The sequence below is a fragment of the Molothrus aeneus genome, chromosome 1 (genome assembly GCF_037042795.1).
Source record: "Molothrus aeneus isolate 106 chromosome 1, BPBGC_Maene_1.0, whole genome shotgun sequence".
Lineage (NCBI taxonomy): Eukaryota > Metazoa > Chordata > Aves > Passeriformes > Icteridae > Molothrus > Molothrus aeneus.
Genome location: NC_089646.1, coordinates 93,054,759 through 93,074,265, shown reverse-complemented (window position 1 = coordinate 93,074,265; position 19,507 = coordinate 93,054,759). Strand labels below are relative to the sequence as shown.

The window sequence follows — 19,507 nt, the reverse complement described above, 5'->3', positions numbered from 1 at the left end:
AGCGTCCCCTGTCCTCCTGTCTGCCTTCACTTATTTATTCCTCACGTTACCTTCTCACTGTGCGTGCACAGCTTCCTATCTAAAAGAGGCGATGGCTTGGGCCGTGCTAACTATTCACTCTGGAGTCAGCAGAAACATTACATTGCTTCCTGTGATGCAGCCAAAAGCAGCAGCAGAGCTGATGTGTCACTCATACCCTAATCTGATTTGGTTCTGAACACTCAATATCTAAGAGAGGCATGTTGCAAAAGGCTTTATTTATTCCCCTCTCTGAAGCACACATCCCCCAGAGAGCAGGACAATCATGCTGGCTGAGTTACTGCTTCATCTGCACAGACAGACAGCACAGCACCACAGCATTTTCTTAAGCAGCACAGAACAAAGCATTAGAGCTTTTCCAGAGGATCACAGCCATTCAAGACTTTTACTTTTTGCCAGAGGAAACAGGCACCCTGCTCATTCAATAGTTTCCTGTCAGGCTGTGCTTGCTTCTCCTGGTGTTCTGGGACATGTTTCAAAAGAGGACAATGCTGTGAAAAGTTCTTGGTTTTCAAAGTGTCAGCTGAGGTCAAGATCCTTTGAAAATTGTATTCCCGTGGGAAGCAGGGCACTGTTAGAAAAAGCAAAGTTTGAATACAGGGGTCTTTGTACGTCCAAGAACAACATTCAGAAACTTTACCTGGTGCATTGCTGTGTCATGTCTTAAAGAATAACAAATTCCTACGAGCATTCACCTGGCATTTAAAATGTTTTCCTGTTTAATTCATCGACATGAATTACATGATACCCTTCTCAGACTCTTGCACTTTGATTTGTAGTTGATTATGGAAACAGAGAAATGCAGCATCTCCATGAAGATGGCAACCTCTGAAGATGTGAACGAGGTGCTGGCACACATCGGGACCTGCCTCAGGAAGATATTCCCTGGACTCTCACCAGTGTAAGTATCCTTTAGGGCACCTCTAGTGGGAGCAGATTGTATGGAAGCAGTGACAAGCCACCCCTTTTTGTCTGCTGATCTCCCCACCCTAATCTCAGAAATACACTGAGGATATAACAATCATATCCATAAGCACTCAGCTTTTGTCCAGGTGTATGGCAGAACCAGAACATGGTGTAGAGTGTAGGTAAAGTATATGTCGTCCTGTAGGGTCATAAGAGCTTTTGGGTTGAAGGGGGGTGCAGTTATTTGAGGTCTTAAGTTTTTATTTTACCCTCTTGCCTCTCCAGCCTCAGGTACATTTTAGGTTCTGTCTTTTGTGTTGTAACTGGCTCCATATTCTGTTTTATTTTTTCCCCACCAGAAGTAAAATCTGAGCTGGGAGAGGACGGAGAAGTTCCATTTACTTTCAGTGTTTGTGAAACAATGCACGTGATTGTGAGCCTTGTTCTTCAAAACTAAGCCCTGGGTAGTCTTGTCATATACTTCCCATGGTTTAACTGACTCCTTGAATTATTTGTATCCTTGTTTGGCTTTTCTTTTCATTGCCTTACTTGTGCCTTTGGTTTTCTCTCATACCTGTGTCTCTGGATTCTATCATCTTGCAGCAACTCTCAGTAGTTTTTCTTCATTTTATTTTCCTTGTTCTCAGTCATTGCCTCATCTTCATCACTCTCTACCTAGTCATGCAGCTCTACTGTATTCTCTTCAGCTCCTGGTTTTCAGCATTATTAGAAAAAAAGGGCTGTGGAAAAGTTTTCTTCCAGACATGTTGATTTTTATAAGTGAACTTTAGTAACAGACTCTAGATGTGAATGGTTAGGCTAAACTTACATGTTTTATTTTGGGTGCATGTCTTTATTATTCACCTTTCCTGTAGGTGGAGTAGGAAATCAAGTTCATAAACTCTAGGTGGCAGTTCCTTTTTTTTTGTTTTCATGTTTTTTCCCCGCTTCCAATTTTCTTTTTGGGCAGTGTAGTTAACTGCCTTAGGGGAGATTGAGGTCTCCCTTCAAAGAACATGAATACAACTGAATATTTGTGAAGAGGGTTTCTATAAAACCTCAGTGATAGTGTGAGAAATGCAAACAAAAAGAATAAAGAAGGTTGCAAGACTGTTTGTTTCTCTGGTTGTTTATGAAGGCCTTGAACTCTATATATGTTTTCTGTGGGTTTTCTTGAGAACATTGCTGGAGCAGGTTGGGTAGCTGCATGGAGTGCTTGCTTCCCAGAAAAGAAATCAAATTTCTTGCTCTCCTCTCAGGTGGCAGTTTTCCAAAATGAAGGCATTGGTGTTGTGTAGATGATAGAGGACCAGATAAGGCAAGAAAGGGGGAAAGAGGTTTCTCCAGTTATTATTGCTTATTAATTCTCTTCTGCTTCACCTCCTACCCCCTTAGACACTTCATAAATTCCATAGTTTATTAGGCACTCTTGCCATTCAGAAAAACAGCTAGTTTTATTTCTTAAAAGGCAGGAAGGTATTGTGTTTCTTGTCTGTCTAGGGAAGAAAACTGCTACCAAATTACAAAGATTGGAGCTGGATATCAAGAATGCGGCCTAGAGGCCACATGGAACTGCTCAGCTCTTTGCACCATGGTGCTATTTCTGCATAAAAGCTGTGTATATACAGCAGTGGTTTCAGGGTAACCATTAATACCATGTCTCCTCCGTATTTTGGGCATCCTGATGTCAGATGAGGGCCGCAAGCCTCCTTAGATGGAGTGATCTTGCAATACAAAAGGATTTAGTTGCTCCAGTTGTCACAGGGTTAATCAAAAGAAAGAGAGAAAGAAAGAATGAATAAATGTTACTCCTGCTGTGCTGCATAATGGTATGTGTGCCTTTTAGGTAGGAAAGCGGGTTGTATTAAAAATGGTAATTCTTCCTATACACTCATTTAAAAATGCTCTTAAAATAAAAAAGGTTTATGTGTTTAAAAATACTTTCAAAGCCATGAATGATGTTTTTCCCCTCTTTTCCATCCAGGAGGATTATGAAAAAAGTAACTATGGAGCCTTCAGAAAGACTGGCTAATCTCCAGGCCCTGTGGGACAGTCAGACTGTGGCAGAACTTGGACCTTGTGGTGAGAATGAATTTAAATGCTCAAATATAAAAGAGGGCTGGAATTGCAGTGTCAGGAAGTTTAATTCTATTTTGGGCAGAAGCTTGTAAAGGTGTAATTAGTTTTAAGGTGTAATTAGTATGAGGCAGACTTCTGATTGGTAGGTGAAGGCACTATATTAAGCTTTCTTGCAACTTACCACGTGAAGATAGGATAGTCTGTGTTCCTTTCATAAGCACAATGCACAGTCTTCTGAGAGAAAAGGAGAGTGAGTTTTAAAAACTGGATCTTTAAGTATTGAAGTGTCCTTTTAGATGTACATTTGTTTGCTTGTGTGACTACTGTGTTAAATAGTCTCTTGGGTTGTTTGTAGGAGGCTTTTCGCAGATGTATGCCTGTGTTTGTGACTGGCTTGGATTTCCCTACAGAGAGGAAGTACAGTGGGTAAGTGCTTGTCTTCTTCTGATGCTCTTTTCAGCTACCTGTACTAATGATGAAAGAACAGGTAAATCCATAGTGCTTGACAAAAGAAACCCAAACCACTACAGTTCTATAAAGATGTATTTGGTTATGTATTTTTAACAGGACGTTGATACGATTTATCTGACACAAGATACCAGAGAGTTGAATTTGCAAGACTTCAGCCACCTTGACCACAGGTAAACCATGTGCAGTAATCATGCTAATACTGATCAAGTGGGATGGCCTCATAGCTGTTACTGTGAAATTACCATCTGTAGCATTTTTAGTTTTCAGCACAAAGCTTCTGTTTTTGCACAAAAGCCCCATGGAAACCTCATTTCATTCAGGAGCCGGAGAAGATAAATATATTTTCTTATTGGAAGCAATCCAAAAAGTTAGAGGATAGATACTTTTCCTGTGATGGCAGATATAAGAACTCAAATTCAGCAGATAAAACATGCATCTACATCTGGTGGGCAAAGCAAAAAAGGAAATTATGAAGTCTTTACTTCTGCAGAATCGTTTTTCTCATGGTGTACACAGTAAAGGAAATTAATTTTTGTCAGCAAGTCAGTCGAAGGTTTAAGTTGTTCAACTGAATTCTAGCCAGTTGTCTCTTCACTTATAATAGATGCTATCAAAAATATGTACTTCCAGAAAGAAACTAATTGAGGGTAATTTTGCTGTGAGATGGTGAAGCCTAGCTAAGTGTTGTATTTAGTTTACTGAATTTAGCTGGCTGAGAAAATTGGGTTCTGAGAAAGTTGAATTTGGAGACATTACAAGTAGGAGAAAATGGGAGGGAAGCTTAACTAAAATTTGTCATTATACAAAGGAAACTGCAAATTCAAGAAAGTGTAAATAAGATTGAGAAAGCATTTGTTTCTTTGGGAGAACCCAGTGAAAGAATTAAGAATCTACCACAGATACAATGTTAAAATATCATAACAGTAAGGCTGACCTGGAGGTAGGTAAATAAGAGTATTTTGCCACAGCATTCTTTGTAGGTTTAAGCTGTCAGGTGTGTGAACTTGCAGAATGTCCCATTCCAAGATTTAGCTCATTTTCTGTGCCACATTTTCACAGCCTGCAGTGAATCCCTTGGCAAAGTCACCAAGCAGTATCTGTGTTGACCAACTCAGAGGGAACTCAAGACTACAGGGCTGCAACTGGTGTGTGGCAGATGTAGCCAAAGACTCTTTCCTTGGTTAAGCCTTGCTGAAAGAGGATAAGGGGAGGAATACTATTAAGCACAAGCAAATTTGGGGCAAGAACTTAACAATGCTTTAAACATTTATTGCAAGAGGAAGTGATGAGAAGACTGTGGGACATTCTTGAGAAAGTGACCTATAGATACCCAGCCTCAATAGATATTAAATGTTTGAACAATTCATTAAGAAAGAGTAGATAGAATTGTTTTAAATATTTAGAATATCTCAACAGGTGCAAATGAGTCTGGCCTCCAGAAAATGAAATAATGGGGCTTGTTGTTTTAGAAAATATTTTCATTAAAATATACCTTACAAAATTGCTGAAGAAATGTATTTGTGCTGTTAAGCAAAGTCTTTTCTAAGTGCTTCAAGATTGTCTAAGTCCAAAGATTCAAATCTATTTTGGAGCCGTTTACATGCTGTGGAATCCATCTTGTGATGAGAACATCTACATGTTGAGGACTGAACTAAAGAACATTTTGGATTGAAATTTCAAGAAGATGAAATTTCAATGAAAATTTTAAGAAAGCCAAACCCTTGTTATTCACTAAAAATACAAATTAGGAATTGAAATCCCAGTCAATTCAAGGATGTTTGTAAGCATTTTCCAATATATTTAAGACAGTGGAACTGCTGTGAATTTACTGTGTAAATTCACAGTGTGTCATTATTCTTTTGGATTTTGAGAGACCGTTGTATATCCCATTCACCTAATTTTTGAGGTTGCTGAACCTATGTAGTTTATGTTGTGTAGTAGCTCTGAAGCGAGGTAGGACAGGTGCCTCAGTTCTCTAAATACAGGGCTATGCATTGCAAAAATAAACAATTTATGTTTTTCCAAGTAAAACATTTCAGTTAAAGGTCAACATAAGATGGCATGAATTATAGATGAACTGAAGTTCCCAGAGCATCACAGCATGGCTTGCTGCATGGGAACATGACTTCTGAGGTTTTATCTGAAGCTATGTTGTGTTGTGAACCATATAATTATTAAAAAAAAAAAGACCCAATGTGAAAAGTGAAAAAGGGCTTATTTGATACGGTTGCATGATCTTCATCTGTGTTGCATATGTTTTAGCTTATTTGGACATTCAAAAAAGTTTTAAAAAAAATGTAATTGTTTAGATTTTTTTCATTGTGCTGTTGAGATTTCTTGCCATCTGAAATACACAGGGGAACAGGGATGTTGAAAAAATGCAAAGACATTAGATAAGCTGGAATCTTGTTGAGGCTTGGAGAGATTGTCTGCATTCCAGAAGTACAGAATCTGTTTTATTTTAAGAAGGCACAGATTTATCTTTTATAAATACTACTTTATTCTGCATGGCAATTTTAATTAGTGTGAACATCTCAATGTAACTCAGTGAGGGAAAGTTATGAGAATGCCCTGCTTTTGTAACTGGTTCTTAGCTTTCTTTCATACCATATTGGAAAAGAATTGGTAAAACCACATCTAGACTGCAATAGAATAAATTTAATAAAGCAATATATAATTTTGAAAAGAAAAACTCGATAACAAGAATATTGGGGTTAAATGAGCTTAAAGCAAGAGAAGGATTAGAGGTAAATTCCTGAAGAGCACCCTTCTGACCCACTGGTCAGAAGCACCTTCAGAAATTGGAACAAAAAAAAGTCTTCCCTTAAAATCAGATGGTCGAATTTGATAAAGCAAAGTTTGTTGACAATAAGTACAGCTGCTTGCAGAACAGGCAGGGACTCCACTGTCTGCAGGAATGTTTGGAGTAGGGAAAGAGATGTGTGGAGGGGAGCAGTTGGTGTTTGTGGAGGTCCCAGGCAGGATCTGTGCATGATGGGGGTTTGAACAACAGGCTTTGGATACTGCCGAAGATTAAACTATTCAAGAAACATCGTTGCAGCTGGACAGGAATATTTTAAAATAAATCTGCCCAGCTGATTTGCAAGTTCTCATCTTGAAGTATTTCTTGAAAGTGTCATAGCTCTGCCCCTGAGACTGAGCACCCCTTGTCTGTCCTTCAGCCAGCCAGAGAAGGAAGGGGGAGAAAGGCACAGCCTCAGGCAAGCTCTGTCTGCAGCCACTCTCCTGTCCAGAAGTTCCTGAGCTCTTGCCAGCCTTCCAAGCTGCCTTACCAGCTCCCTGGCAGTGTGAACACTTGCAGTTTGTGATCCCCAATCATTGTCCCTCTGTTCCTTTGAAGAACTGGGCTGCTGCTGACAGCTGACCTAAAAATGCTCATGGTACCTTCTGCTGCTTTTGGAGGTGGTGCTCAACAGCATGACCAGCTCTACTCCACCAGTGCCAGCCTGTCCAATGTGTGCCCAGCTGTGCTGCCTGGTTACTGCTGCATGAACAAACCAAAATTTCACCTGAAAAATTGCTCTTACATTCATTCCACTTCCAAGGCAAAGGCAGTGGCAAGGGAGACATCAAAGCTGCAAATCTATTACCACCTTACTGATCTTACCAGGGAACAACAGAGGAGAAGCAAACGTCTCTGTCCGTGGGTATTCCATACTCCATGGAAAGATTCCTGCCTGCCCAGCCTAAGGGGGAAGTACTTCTGGGTTGTTATTTTTTTCTCACCTAACATTTCTGCTGTTAGTTATTGCTTTACATGGAGATGAAGTGTGTGTGTGGTGTGTGTGTAGGAGCAAAAACAGCGTGGTGGACAGAAATAAATCTATACACTCCATGAAGCTGCTAAGTCTCTGCTCTGCTTGTGGAAATGAATTCACCACACAACGTGATGTCTGCTGTGAACAAGATGGAAAGATGGCTTAAATCCTTGAAGGGCACCCCACACTAGTTCCTTTGCAGGAGTGTGAAAATGTCTATTTGCATGAGCTTCTCAGTTGGTGAGCCTACAGCCTTTTGCTGCAAAATGCTGCACCTTCGAATCTGTTACCTTAGTGATGCTTGTACTTCCAAATGTAGCAACTGCAGTTCCCAATATAGCCTGTGGATTGCTTGTCCACGTGACGTCGCCTTGTCTCCTGGCTTTCCTGTGTGTTTAACAACCACCCCGAAGTGTCTGCGTGTTTGCAGAGAAAAACTGGAGGAGGGGAAGAATAAAAAGAACATGGGAGAAGGGTGCTGCATGTTAAGTGCAGACCTGTGCCTACCTGCATATGTCCTGGATGAAGGGTCGGGCGGGGTTAGACTAGCTTGTAAAAGCCAATACTTTAAAAATTCTCCCTAGAAAAACAGGCTTGAATGGCACTGGTTTGCTGGTTTGATAAGTTAGTTTGTGTATGTTACAGCTCTTTATTTCATTATGAAGATAAGGACTTTCTAAGGAGCTGATAAGCCTCTGTGTAGGTGTATGTAAGTGTTTAATATGCAGCACCAAACTGATCCGAGTGCTGCACTGCTAAATGGTGTGATAGTGCTTGATGAATGAATCTGCTGGGGGTTAGCATGCAGACGTGACATTCATCAGCACCTGCTGCTGGAGAAACTTAACACAGGGAGAGCAGATCACGTTAAGAGGCTTGGAGTGAAGAAAATGGGAATAATTTAGAATTTCATTTGTGAAATCCCTTTCACAATTAAGGAGGGTTTGTGCTGAATGTTGCATTATCCTGCTGCAGGTCTCCTGTTTCCTGGGGGAATTTAACTATAAGAGATGAGACAAGGAGGTGTTCTCTAGAAGCATTCAGTCATGGAATTCTATTAAATCATCAGACTGCCAAAAAGCTTTTTAGCGTCATGCTAAATTATAATTAGAGGTGATTAAGAAGCTTAAACATGTCACAGGCTGAAGAAAAAGTTATGCTAAAAGTAGGAATGGCAGCCCAGACAAATTCCTGATTTAAAAATTCATACTAGAATGGATGCCAGTTGTCCAGTCAGAAATTATTATTAAAATAAGAGGAAGACGTGCAGCTGCAGCTGCTGTTTTTTAGAATGAAGAGCTTTCTATAATGGGGATGGTAGGCAATTAGCATTGCTAAACTATGGGGAATGAGACGTGGCGAACACTTAGGAGATTGTTTCAAATGTCAGTTATATGAAATGTGTATAAAAGTGTTTTTCTTTTTCTAGAGACTTAATACCTATAGTTGCTGCTCTGGAGTATAATCAGTGGTTTACAAAGCTGTCCTCCAAGGATCTGAAATTAGTAAGTAATAAATTGAAAAAATATATCTGCTTCTACCAGGCTATGCTGTGTTTTAAAGGATGCTGTTACATTTTTTAAAGTGAAATATTTTTGGCAAGTACAACTGGGCAATCTATTGCCAATTTTTTTTTTTAATCCTGGAATCATATCAGGAAAGTATAAAATGTTGAATAGTCAGTTAGCACCATAAAAACACTGCTGAGAATCAGGTCTTGTCAAAATTTCAAATTATATAGTTTGAAAACTTCATTGGTTGACAGTAGTGGCCTATAGAACTTCATTAGGCATTGCTGACTCCCCCAAACAATATTATGTGACTGATTGGAAAGTAACTTCAAAGCAGCCAGAAATCTTAGTTGCTTTTTGGAGGTGAAGAGAAAAGGCCAAGATTATGGGATTATTTCCTGCATAAAGTGCATTTTTTCTGTGTAATTTTCATTGCAACTTGATGATGTCCTCTCCCAGTTTTCTAAAACACCGTTATGTGGCACCGGTATTTTTCCATATCAGTTTTCATTGCTAAAAACAAAAAGAGGGCATGTCTAAACCAGTTGGACTACTAAAATAAAGGCCAAGAAAAGCAGTAATTCAGTGACAATTTAAATATATCAAAACATGCTATTTCTCCCAAAGATTATAGTTACAGGTGGAGTTAGTGGTTTGCTTGAGAAACTGCTTTTATGCTTGCCTCCAGAAGCTTTTTGCCTTTAAAAATTAATATTAAATTTCCTCTTGTTTAAATTGATGCCATTTTATTGATCTGTAAAGCTCTCATTATATTGCTAAGCTGTCATTTCCAATGAAAATTCAATAGGAACTTATGTGATTCTTGGCAAAAGAGTAGGCAAAAAACTTCTTTCCTACTGGGAGATCTCTCTCAAAGTTATGCATGGAATGAAGGTGGTGGTATTTTTAGTGCTGTTGTAGTTTGCTGTTAAAATCAACATTGTTAAAAGGTACAATGCAATTAATCAGTTTCTGCTTCAATGAAGTGAGATAGTTTGCTTAGTTAGAAGACTGGCTGGTGTAGTTTGCTTAGAACAAAACCTGGCCCTGTTATCTATCTGAGATTCATTTATGTGAATGTTTCGGGTTTTTTCCTTAGTAACTTTCCTGTGGAAAACAAATAAACTTTGTCAGTCTAGAAAATGCATCAGTTACGCAAAAAAACCCAACCTCTTCCACGCATTCAATTTTTAAGTCAAAAATGAAGAAAATATAGATTGTTAGGCAGTAAATCCATGCCATAAAAACACTGCCAAGGGTCACTATGAGGTCAGACATGTCCAGAGGCCATCGAGTGCATTGTGTTTCACGAGTCCCACTCTGACATTGTGTTTGATACACAGTACCCACAGTGATTTTACAGTACAGACATGAAACTTTCCACTTGCAGTCACAGTACTGTAGAAATATTGTGATAATATTCTGAACTGTTAAAACATGGATGGTAAAGAAAGCATTGGGAAGATGGCTGAGTTGACAGTCTTCACCAAAAATTGTCAACCTTTACTGTGTAAAGAATTAATAAGATTTTACATGTGTGGTAGAGCAGATTTATTTTGTTTAGGGTGGGTTTATTTTGGACATTCAGTTAGTTTAAAAGTATAAAAAAACCCCCAAACCCTGAAAAATACACAAACTAGAAAATGTCAGATGGTCATTAGAGACAAAGATATCCCTGGTATGAATGTCACATTGTTGCCTTTAAAGGCAGGTAACAGAGTTTCAGCACTTCATGATCATGACTAAAATTCAGCTTTGAATGTCACATGAGCGCTGATTAGTGTGAGCTGTGGGAAGAAAAAGAAAAGTCAAATCCAGAAGCAAAATAAAAGTTTATAATAAAAGGTGATGAGGTACAGAGTTCATTGCATGGCTTTTGAATGATTACGGGGTTTTATCTCTCTATCTGAATGAGCAGAGCAAGCAAACTCTTTTGTTGTCATGTTTTGCTCATGGCACTTGCAAATATCCATGCAAATTCTAGAATTCAACTGCAGTAAGAACATGAGATGGGATTTGCTTCTCCATAGGCTGGAAGAATTCATATTCAAATATACTGGCCCTTAACCACTAGTCCTTGGGAGTCTTTGGAGGACCTCTCTAGCTAGGGTACTTTTGCTCCTGAGGTTTTTTGGGATTTTTTTCTGTTTGTTTGCCTTCTAACATATTTCTTTGTGTTTAGTTGTCATTCCTGGTCAGGCTTTATTCTCCTTTGCACTAGTTACCACTTTTTTCTGCAGGACTAGTGTGCATATGAATAAGATTTCTTTTAAAATTGAGTGAGAGTTTTTCCTGAACCACATGATTTAGATTGTTTTCACTGTCATTATAAAAATTCTGCCCCTTTTGGTTATGCAGCCTGATTCATTAGTTACTTGCTTTTAGTCTGCCTCCTGCTTCTCTTAAGTCTTTTCCAGAAGTCTTCTGTTCACTCTCCTGAATGTTTCTGGTATTTTTACTTCCTTATTTGTGTATAACAAGAAGATGGTTGTGGCCTGGATCCCATTACAATGTACAGCTTAACTCGATAACTGTCTGTTCCGTGTTTGTGTTCTTTAACTCTGTTCTGTCTTTTCTGTGGCAGTCCACTGATCTCTGTGAGCAGATACTGCGAGTGGTGAGTAGGTCCAGTCGCTTGGAAGAGCTGGTATTAGAGAATGCCGGGCTTAGAACGTAAGTAATTCCTTCACAATGTCACTTCAGGTGCTGCTTGCTCCCACTAAAAGGGATGTGTGGTGTTTGTTAGCCAGAATAAGCATTTAAAAAGCTGTGCTCAATGTTTGTCTAGTTCTGAGGAGCCTCTAGTCACAAGCTTTTTATCAGATTTTCCAGAGGGTCTGTATGTCCAGAAAATCCCTTTCAACTGGTATTTTTTAGGATTCTGCGTAGAGAGTTGGGCTAAGTGGAGCTAAGTGATTGAAAGAGAGCATAAACCTTAAACTGGCTCCTACTGTTCCTCTTCCAAATATGGGTCCAATAGAGTATCAACACCTTTTTATCATTTAAAAAACAGAGGTTGGTTTTGTTAAAAAAAGGATACTATGCCATCTTGCATAACATGTTGTTGTTTCATTTACAAATGAGCTGGTGTTATCTTAATGTGGATTTCTGTCTGCTCAAATATAACAGGACTTCTACATTAACAACTCTTTTGAAGAAAGTAGATCAGTAAGTTTAATGGCTTGCCATAGACTTAGAGGGAAGATACACAGGAATAAGCCATACAATTAAATCCTTGCATATGTTTTAAATATAGTAAGTTGTAGTTACTAGGTATTTGCTTTTTTCCCCCCCTTCACAGGAAATAGAAGTAAAGTTCAAGTTACTTCCAGCTGTGCTAGTTTATACTTGTAGTGCTTGTTTTAGTGTTAGGGTAGTGTCCAAGACAATGTAGACAAGATAAACTCTAGAGCTATTGAATTTTTTTTAAAATTTTATTTAAAAAGCAGTGTAAAGGTGGGAGAAGTAGAACACTATGTAGAATTACAAATAAAGGGAAATGAGCACATGGGAGATATTTGGTGTGCCTTACATTGTCTCCTCTTGCATTGTTGGGATCTTTTTCTCCTTTTTAAAGTGCATTTTGTGTTGAAATGCCTTTGAAAGAAAATTGCCTACATGACACAAGAAATCTGAGGTTGAGTTTGGAATAATATGGGAACTTTCTGATCACTAGTGCACTGTCTTTAATAGCTGTCATTCAAACATAAGCCCCTGGTTTTAATCTTGTTTTCCAGTATGTGCCTTGAAATCTAGTGATAATCATTAATATTAAAGGATATGTTGAATACCTTTGCACATTGCCTACCTTTATTTATCATGGTTGGATTAACTGCTTTCAGTTTTAACAGGACCTGACAGATAATCAACCTGTGACTTTGGTTTTCCTGTCTCCATATACATGCAGAGTGTTTGGCATTGTGCCTTGGTGTGTATCTGTTCTGATCAACACTGTCTGTTTTTGCCAAGGATGCATTTGTCAGTTTTGCCATTTTTCATATCTGTTTGCTAGGAGACCCTGTTGTTGCTGGCTATCTTCCTTCCCATGGCTTACAGACCAGTCATTTTTAATGAGCTGTGATAAAATGCCAAACCAGGGTTAAACAAGAGCTACCAAGAGTAAAGCTGTAGGAAATAACCTGAGCAGCTGCAAGAACATATTTCCTCCTGCAGCAGAGTCAGTTTAAGATAATTCTGTTCTTTTCTATCTCCAGCCACTCATTTCTGTGATTTGGTTTGGGCCACAGCCTCATAAACACTTGTCATCCTCCCAAATGATGAAACAGCAAACTATTGTGCAGTAGCAGTAATAAAGACCCAGAACTAGGGAAGTGTGAACTTCCTGTTGGGAAAAACAGGATGTCAAATGAAAGCCCCTGTCTGATAAGATTTGTGCTTTCCAGTTTAGATGCTCTTGGGAATTTTATCTCCTTTTCTATTGCTTTAACTACACATAAAGGATGCAGTTTAGATATCACTGGAAGGCTTCAACGCATATAGCATTCACTAATGATTTCGTGAGTGTTTTAATTAACATTTGTGATGTCCAGACTTCAGGGAGAGCAGAGTCATTCAGGCTGGCCCAAAAAAATAAGCTTGAAAAGAGTGTTAATCTTTGAGGTATTTTAGAGGAATGAGTCAGTATGTGATAACCAAAATACTGATTTCTGAGTGGGTAGCTCAGCTTATTGATTAGGCTGGGCTTTGGTGTCTACCAGGCTTTGAAGCTTGGCCTGACAGGCACAGGCTGTGTATGGTGGGAGCTGCCTTTGGCCTGCACTGATGGGAGATGCTAAATGGCAAAGACTTGGATATTAGGAAAAGGTTCTTCCTCCAGAGGGTGGTTGGGTGCTGAAGCAGGCTCCCCAGGGAGCCAGCCTGGCCCCAACCCTGCCAGAGCTTAAGGAGCATTTGGACAATGGTTTCAGGCACATGGTGGAGTTGTTCGGGTCCAATTCCTGTTCAGCACCAGGGGTTGGACTCAATCCTTGGGAGTCCCTTCCAACTCAGGATATTCTGTGATTTCCATGGAACTGCAAGACGGACTTCCCAGTCTGCAAAGGCCTGATTGGAGAAGTTTGTGCTAGTGGTTTATTTGTTGCACTTCCATGTTCTCTGAAAGCTGGCACGCAGAATGTCCCTGCCTCCTTTCAACAGGTCCTGTGCAGCCCTGTTCCAAAGAGAGTGGCCAGCTGCCACATGGAGAACAAGAGAAGTGCCTGTTGCTGGACTTTGAGGGCCTAGAGGGCCTTTGACAGTCAAGTAGAGTCTTATCTTTCCCTTCTTGACAATGTCCTTAGACCTAACAGTGTTGCTTCCTCCCACACATCCTCTATTTTTCTGTTACAGGGATGTTGTCTAGACAGATCTCAAGGAATTGTTTTGTTTGTCTGAGATTTCCAGATTGGTAGTATTCTTTCCCTTGAAGAAATATCCTTAGTCTGTCATGAATCTTTTTGGAGCTTTACCTCCAAGCCTCAGTAAGCTTGTTTTGGCCAAGCATGGCTGTGTAATGCATACAGAGAAAGCTTGATGCTTTTCAGGGAGTTTCAGACTTACACTACATGCTCTGTTCCTAAGTGTGCAGTTAAAAGAAGTAACAGATTTTATGACTTGAAACAAATAGTGAACAAAGGAGGAGAAGAGATGTTCCCCCATGAGCAGAGCCAAGGTGCCTCTGTTTATGGCAGAGATTGCACAGAGTGTGTGTTATTTGTTTGTATTATTTTTTCCAAAATGAGCCTTGGAGCCCTTTGAGCCCAATATAGATAATCCAGTGCTTTGTGGTGGAAGTCGCTTTGCTGTGCCTTTGCTGAGTAGTTCACACAGACTCTAGTTGTCTAAAACCCTCTGGTAATCCTGCCTATATTGTTGGTAAAAGCTGGGGCAGAGTTTGTAAACAAGCCTGGAGGTATAGGCAAAGTATTGTAACGACAAGAATCTGTTAGAGATACAGGAAGAGGAGGAAACTCCTCAAGAGGAAAGGGTTTGTTGCTTTTTAATTCAAAACCTCATTTTTCCTGGCTGGACATAAGGAGCTTGATTCGGATGCCTAAGGGCAGGCATCTAGTACCATTTGAAATGCTGGAGGATTTTCAGAGTGTTGGCAAATGTCACTGAGGACCTACAGGAGATCTGTAGTCTTCTGCAGCAGCAGCTGGTAGCAAAGCAGGAGACCCTGGGGCCTCTCAGGTGGCAAGGTTTCAAGTCCAGAAGTTCCTTTTGTTGAGTGTTTGTATTCACAGGCTGCTTGTATTTTAGGAAGAGAATATGTTTTTCCTAAAGGCAGCCCTTCATCATGCATCTGCAGTGCTGGAACCAGTTCTAGCCCCAGAAGGACGCAGGGTTTCAAAGAGAAATTAAACTTCCCTGGAGCATCCCTGTACTCCAGTAAACTTTGTAAACCTCAGATAACCAAAAGCTATGGAAGCTATTGCTGTTCAACTTCCTTTCTTTTCCAAATACTAGAAGAGGATGCTGCCTCCTCTGTGGTTCTCAGCACAGAGTTTTGTGGTAGGCAGGATCTGTTCCAAGGAAAGAGAGCAGTGTTAATGAGCATTTTGGTAGTTCTCCACCATTGCCCTACAGGAGGAGAAATAATATACTTCAAGGCAGAGAGAGAAAGAAGGAATTTCAAGACATCATTTTGCTTTCTATCTTGGTGTCTAACTCAGGTGAAGTAAGAGCACTGAAGTTACAGCCTCACTTTATCAAAGGCTCACAGAAGGTCTAGTTCCTTATCACATCATGGTACAAGAACAGGTTTGAGGATTTGTGTTAGAGCTGATAGACATCAGCCTTCTGACTTCATGCAAGGAATGTGTCTCCACCAGAGTGTGACAGTGTGGTATGCAACAAAACCCAAGCTAGCTTTCAGCTTAGTGCTGTGGGTGGTGGCAGTCCAGCTGCAGCAGAGCACTTGCAGACAGGGAAGTGCTCCCTTGCCTCTCAAGTGGCTTTGGAGCAGAGGTCATGCAACTACATTTGCCCACCATAGTTGGTTAAGGTTGCTTTAAAGCTCTCTGTGCTGCCTGGCCTGGCTGTTGTCAGCGTTACAGAACTGATACTCTGCATCTCTTTTGGATCCATTGCTGGCACTGTGATCAGCCAGTCATGCCCTTTGATGCTTCTCACTGTAAAAAGAAGCAAAAGACCAGCTCATCAGTGTGCTGCTGCTCTCTGAGAGAGCTATTCCTGCTGTTTTATAAGGTTAGAAATACTTGTGGATGTGCTGCAAAGCCCATCTGTTTGAGTGACTGTTGGCAGAAAGCTGCTGCCAGTGAGCAGGATGGCTTGTGAGTGAAGGAGGTGGTGGTGGGCAAGTTGATGTGTATCTCCAAATCCTGTGGTGTGCAGAGAGATGGAAGATGTGGTCAAGTTTTGAGTTATTCTGTGTAACTCCTGTTTTATACCTTCAGATCTCTGTCAAAAGCATTTTAGTCTTTGATTGTATACTCTTCAGGTCTCTTAGCTCACAGAATGAATAAATAACAAAGTGGCTCCCTGTGAAAGATAGCAAATTAGCCAGATAAGCGTTGTTTAGAACCACGAGGAATCAGTTAGTGCTCTGCACTAGCAAAGGCCACTTGTGTCTAGTAATCCCTTGATGCTTTTAAGCTTTGTATGTGCTGTTGGTAGAGGAGATAACAGGATTCCTTTTCCTCTCTTTTTTTGTTGCAGGGATTTTGCACAGAAACTAGCCAGTGCCCTAGCCCATAATCCCAACTCAGGACTCCATACGATCAACCTTGCTAGCAATCCACTTGAAGATAGAGGTAATGTAACATTTACTTTTTTCCCTTTCTAGAAATGTAATAGGAGGATTATTCTTTGCCTGAAGAATAGGTTATTGTTTTGTGCTAATGCTGCTGTAAATTTCTGTTGTTCACAAATGACTGAGAATTGCCATTCTTTTTGACTCATGCATATCCATTGGTGTGTTGAGAAATATTTCAATGTCTGAAACCAACCCTGGATTTTAAAGGAAGACAAAACACAATGATTGTTTTAAAAAAACCCTCTACTTTTTAGAAGGTGTCCATTTTTAAAAGCAGTGTAATCAGTAGAAAGATGAAGCGTAAGGCAACTTTCTTGGATTGCATTTTTCTGATGGTTTTGTGTTTTTATTTCAGCTGTAATGCCATATTTCTTTTCAGTATGAAAATTACCTCTTTTTCTCAGCTCTGTGGTGGCCTACCCTGTTGTGATATCTTGGTGATGTTCAATAATACTGGCATAACTGGCATTCCTATGGAGCAAAGTGCTTTTAACTCCACAAGATGGAAAGTCAAGCTGAACAGCTCTGCTTTTCTCAGACTAGGCACCGCTAGGCATGATTTCAGTACATATCAAGTCATTCCTCTCCCTTGTCTACTCTTTTTTCACCCAAGAGGCATTTATTTTTAAAATAAGGTTACATTCTTTCAGTCTGGAGTTGACCCTTCAGCATTGCCCATGTGAGATTTCCATTTGCTTCACTTAATGCATTCCAGGCACACAGTGTTCTAGGATCAGACTGTCTTGTGCTCCTGTTGGGCCAGAAGAAAAATAAGAATTTTACACAGTGAACCTTTTCTTGTTTTATTTGGTTTGTTTGGGGGAAATGTTCTATTCTCTTTGCTGTCATGATTCAAAATAGAAAAGCTGTTCATTCTGATTACAACCTGATGGACTCAGAATCTTGTTAACACAGAATTTTGTAGGTGTCTCTTCTTTCTTGCTGGTTCAGTGAGGAGAAAAATAGCTGGGAAGGGGGTTTTCTTCCCTTCTACATCTGTATCACTTTTCTTTTGACTAGAAGCAAGTATGATAATGTTTTTGTTTTTAACCTATTCTAAGTAGTTTTTTTATTTGAAATTGTTCACATGAATTGCTTTAACTCTTCTGATTACCTCTTGCCTGCTGATTATTGCTTGTCCTTGTTAAGAATTCTCATCACATGGAAGCCAGTGCTTTGCTGAAGAGTGTTATTGTTACAATGTGCCGCAGGCCTACTGCATTTTACAGAAATTTCTGTTGTAAGCTGGAAAAAAGGCTGCTACATTGTTGATTCTGCTTTTGAAGAAGTGTATTTAGATTGTGTTATTTGAAAGATTTTTTTTTCCCTAAGAAACTCATTTTTATCCTGGAAGCAAAACAATTGACCGAACATTGGATACTCTACGGTGCCAGGGGATCTTTTTTCATTTTTTAAACATATCTATGGGGGTGCTTTCTTTGCAGCAAATCTATAGATTCAAGCCATTCTGCAGTATCCACATATAAAACAAAAATGAAATGTAGAATCTACAACTTGGAGAAATTAGTAAGGTTTTTTCATTATCTCAGCCTCTCCTATCAAATATGCAATTAAGATTTGACCTTTTCATTAGAATGAGATAGGTTATAGAGTACTTAGAAATTAATTATAATTGTAATGTGCAAATACTGCAACTTTTCAATTCAGGAAAATTCCCTGGGTACAAGGTAGATTATTTCTGAGACTAATACCTGAAAAGTTTGTTATCAATCTTGTCTGTAAAAATTTAGCCACACTGAAGTGATGACAGCTTTACTTTTGGCTCTACTAGGATCAGAATTTAATCTCATATTTTGTTAAAAATAATGCAAAACAAACATACTGAAGCCTAGTAGTAGTCAAATTCCAAACTGTGTGCCTGTATGCAGCTACAGCTAACTGCATTTCTGCCATGTGAGCTCTCATCTCTGTTATGCCATTAGCAAAAATGAGTCACCTAACGGGTGTCCAAGGGCCAGAGCAACCAGAAACAGTTTTTCTTTTCTGCCCCTGATTCCATATCTTATAACTTAACCCCCATGCTAGTAAGATGTGAAAATTATTTAGCTTGGCTAGAACAATAATTAGCCTGGAGATTGTTAGCTAAATACAAAGATGGAGAGGAAAAACTATTTTCTGCAGGTCTTAGTAAAAATGGTTTATAGCAAAAATTACATTTGTTGTATCCTTAGTGATAGTGATTGTCCTTATAGAGCTATGGAAGAAAATCCTGTTAGTATGATTTGATTCATTCTTGCTGAAAATTGGTGAAGGTATATGGTTACCTTTGTGCTTTACAGTAAATGATTCCAAGGTCTCATGGGTCAAATGCTTTAGCAATATAAATAAAAAAGTGTGTATTGTTTTGAGCTGCATGGGTGTTGCACACAATGCTTTTACAAAAAGCATTAAAAAAGACCCTACCACAGTATCTGCAAGGTAGCTGGCTCCTCCATTATCAATGATAAGTAAAACAGAATAAAACCAGAGTAAATGTAGATATGTGACCTACAGTTTCACAGACTGTTCCATGTCTGTGTATGTGGAAAGGGTATCAGTTTTTTAATTACTATCTTTTCAATCAAGTAAAAGGTTTCACCCTCTTTCTCTGTGCCCTTTTCTCTCCAAATGAATTGCTGTAGACATCTGTATTTCACACCTCAGGTTAAGCCTGGAGTTTCTATGTTGATTTATTACTCTAATAAATATTTCACAGCCTAGTTGCATTGTTATTTAGGATGTAGCCCCTTAATCAAATATCAATCTTTTGCTTAAAATGGAGCATTAAATTTGTAGAGTCAGGAACTTGGACACACTGGGTAAAGGCTTTAATGCAAAGTGCCTTCTTATGGTTTTCTTCTTTTGTTGAATTTGTGCTGAGGTAGTCCAGTCTCAGCATCTTAATAGGTTTTTACTCTTTAGGATTGCAAGCAGTTGTGGTATTT

The 19,507-nt window shown here is 39.4% G+C and overlaps 1 protein-coding gene across 4 annotated transcripts in view; it reads left to right on the top strand.

Moving 5' to 3' along the window:
• CARMIL1 (capping protein regulator and myosin 1 linker 1) overlaps nt 1-19,507 on the top strand; it is a 190,247-nt gene that overhangs the window by 85,273 nt on the left and 85,467 nt on the right. For all 4 annotated transcript variants that reach the window (XM_066560915.1, XM_066560907.1, XM_066560935.1 and 1 more), the window contains exons 5-11: nt 819-940; nt 2,930-3,027; nt 3,380-3,450; nt 3,592-3,665; nt 8,704-8,779; nt 11,370-11,458; nt 16,466-16,560. In XM_066560915.1, coding sequence (XP_066417012.1) covers nt 819-940; nt 2,930-3,027; nt 3,380-3,450; nt 3,592-3,665; nt 8,704-8,779; nt 11,370-11,458; nt 16,466-16,560 — 625 coding nt within the window. The remainder of the gene's footprint in view (nt 1-818; nt 941-2,929; nt 3,028-3,379; nt 3,451-3,591; nt 3,666-8,703; nt 8,780-11,369; nt 11,459-16,465; nt 16,561-19,507) is intronic.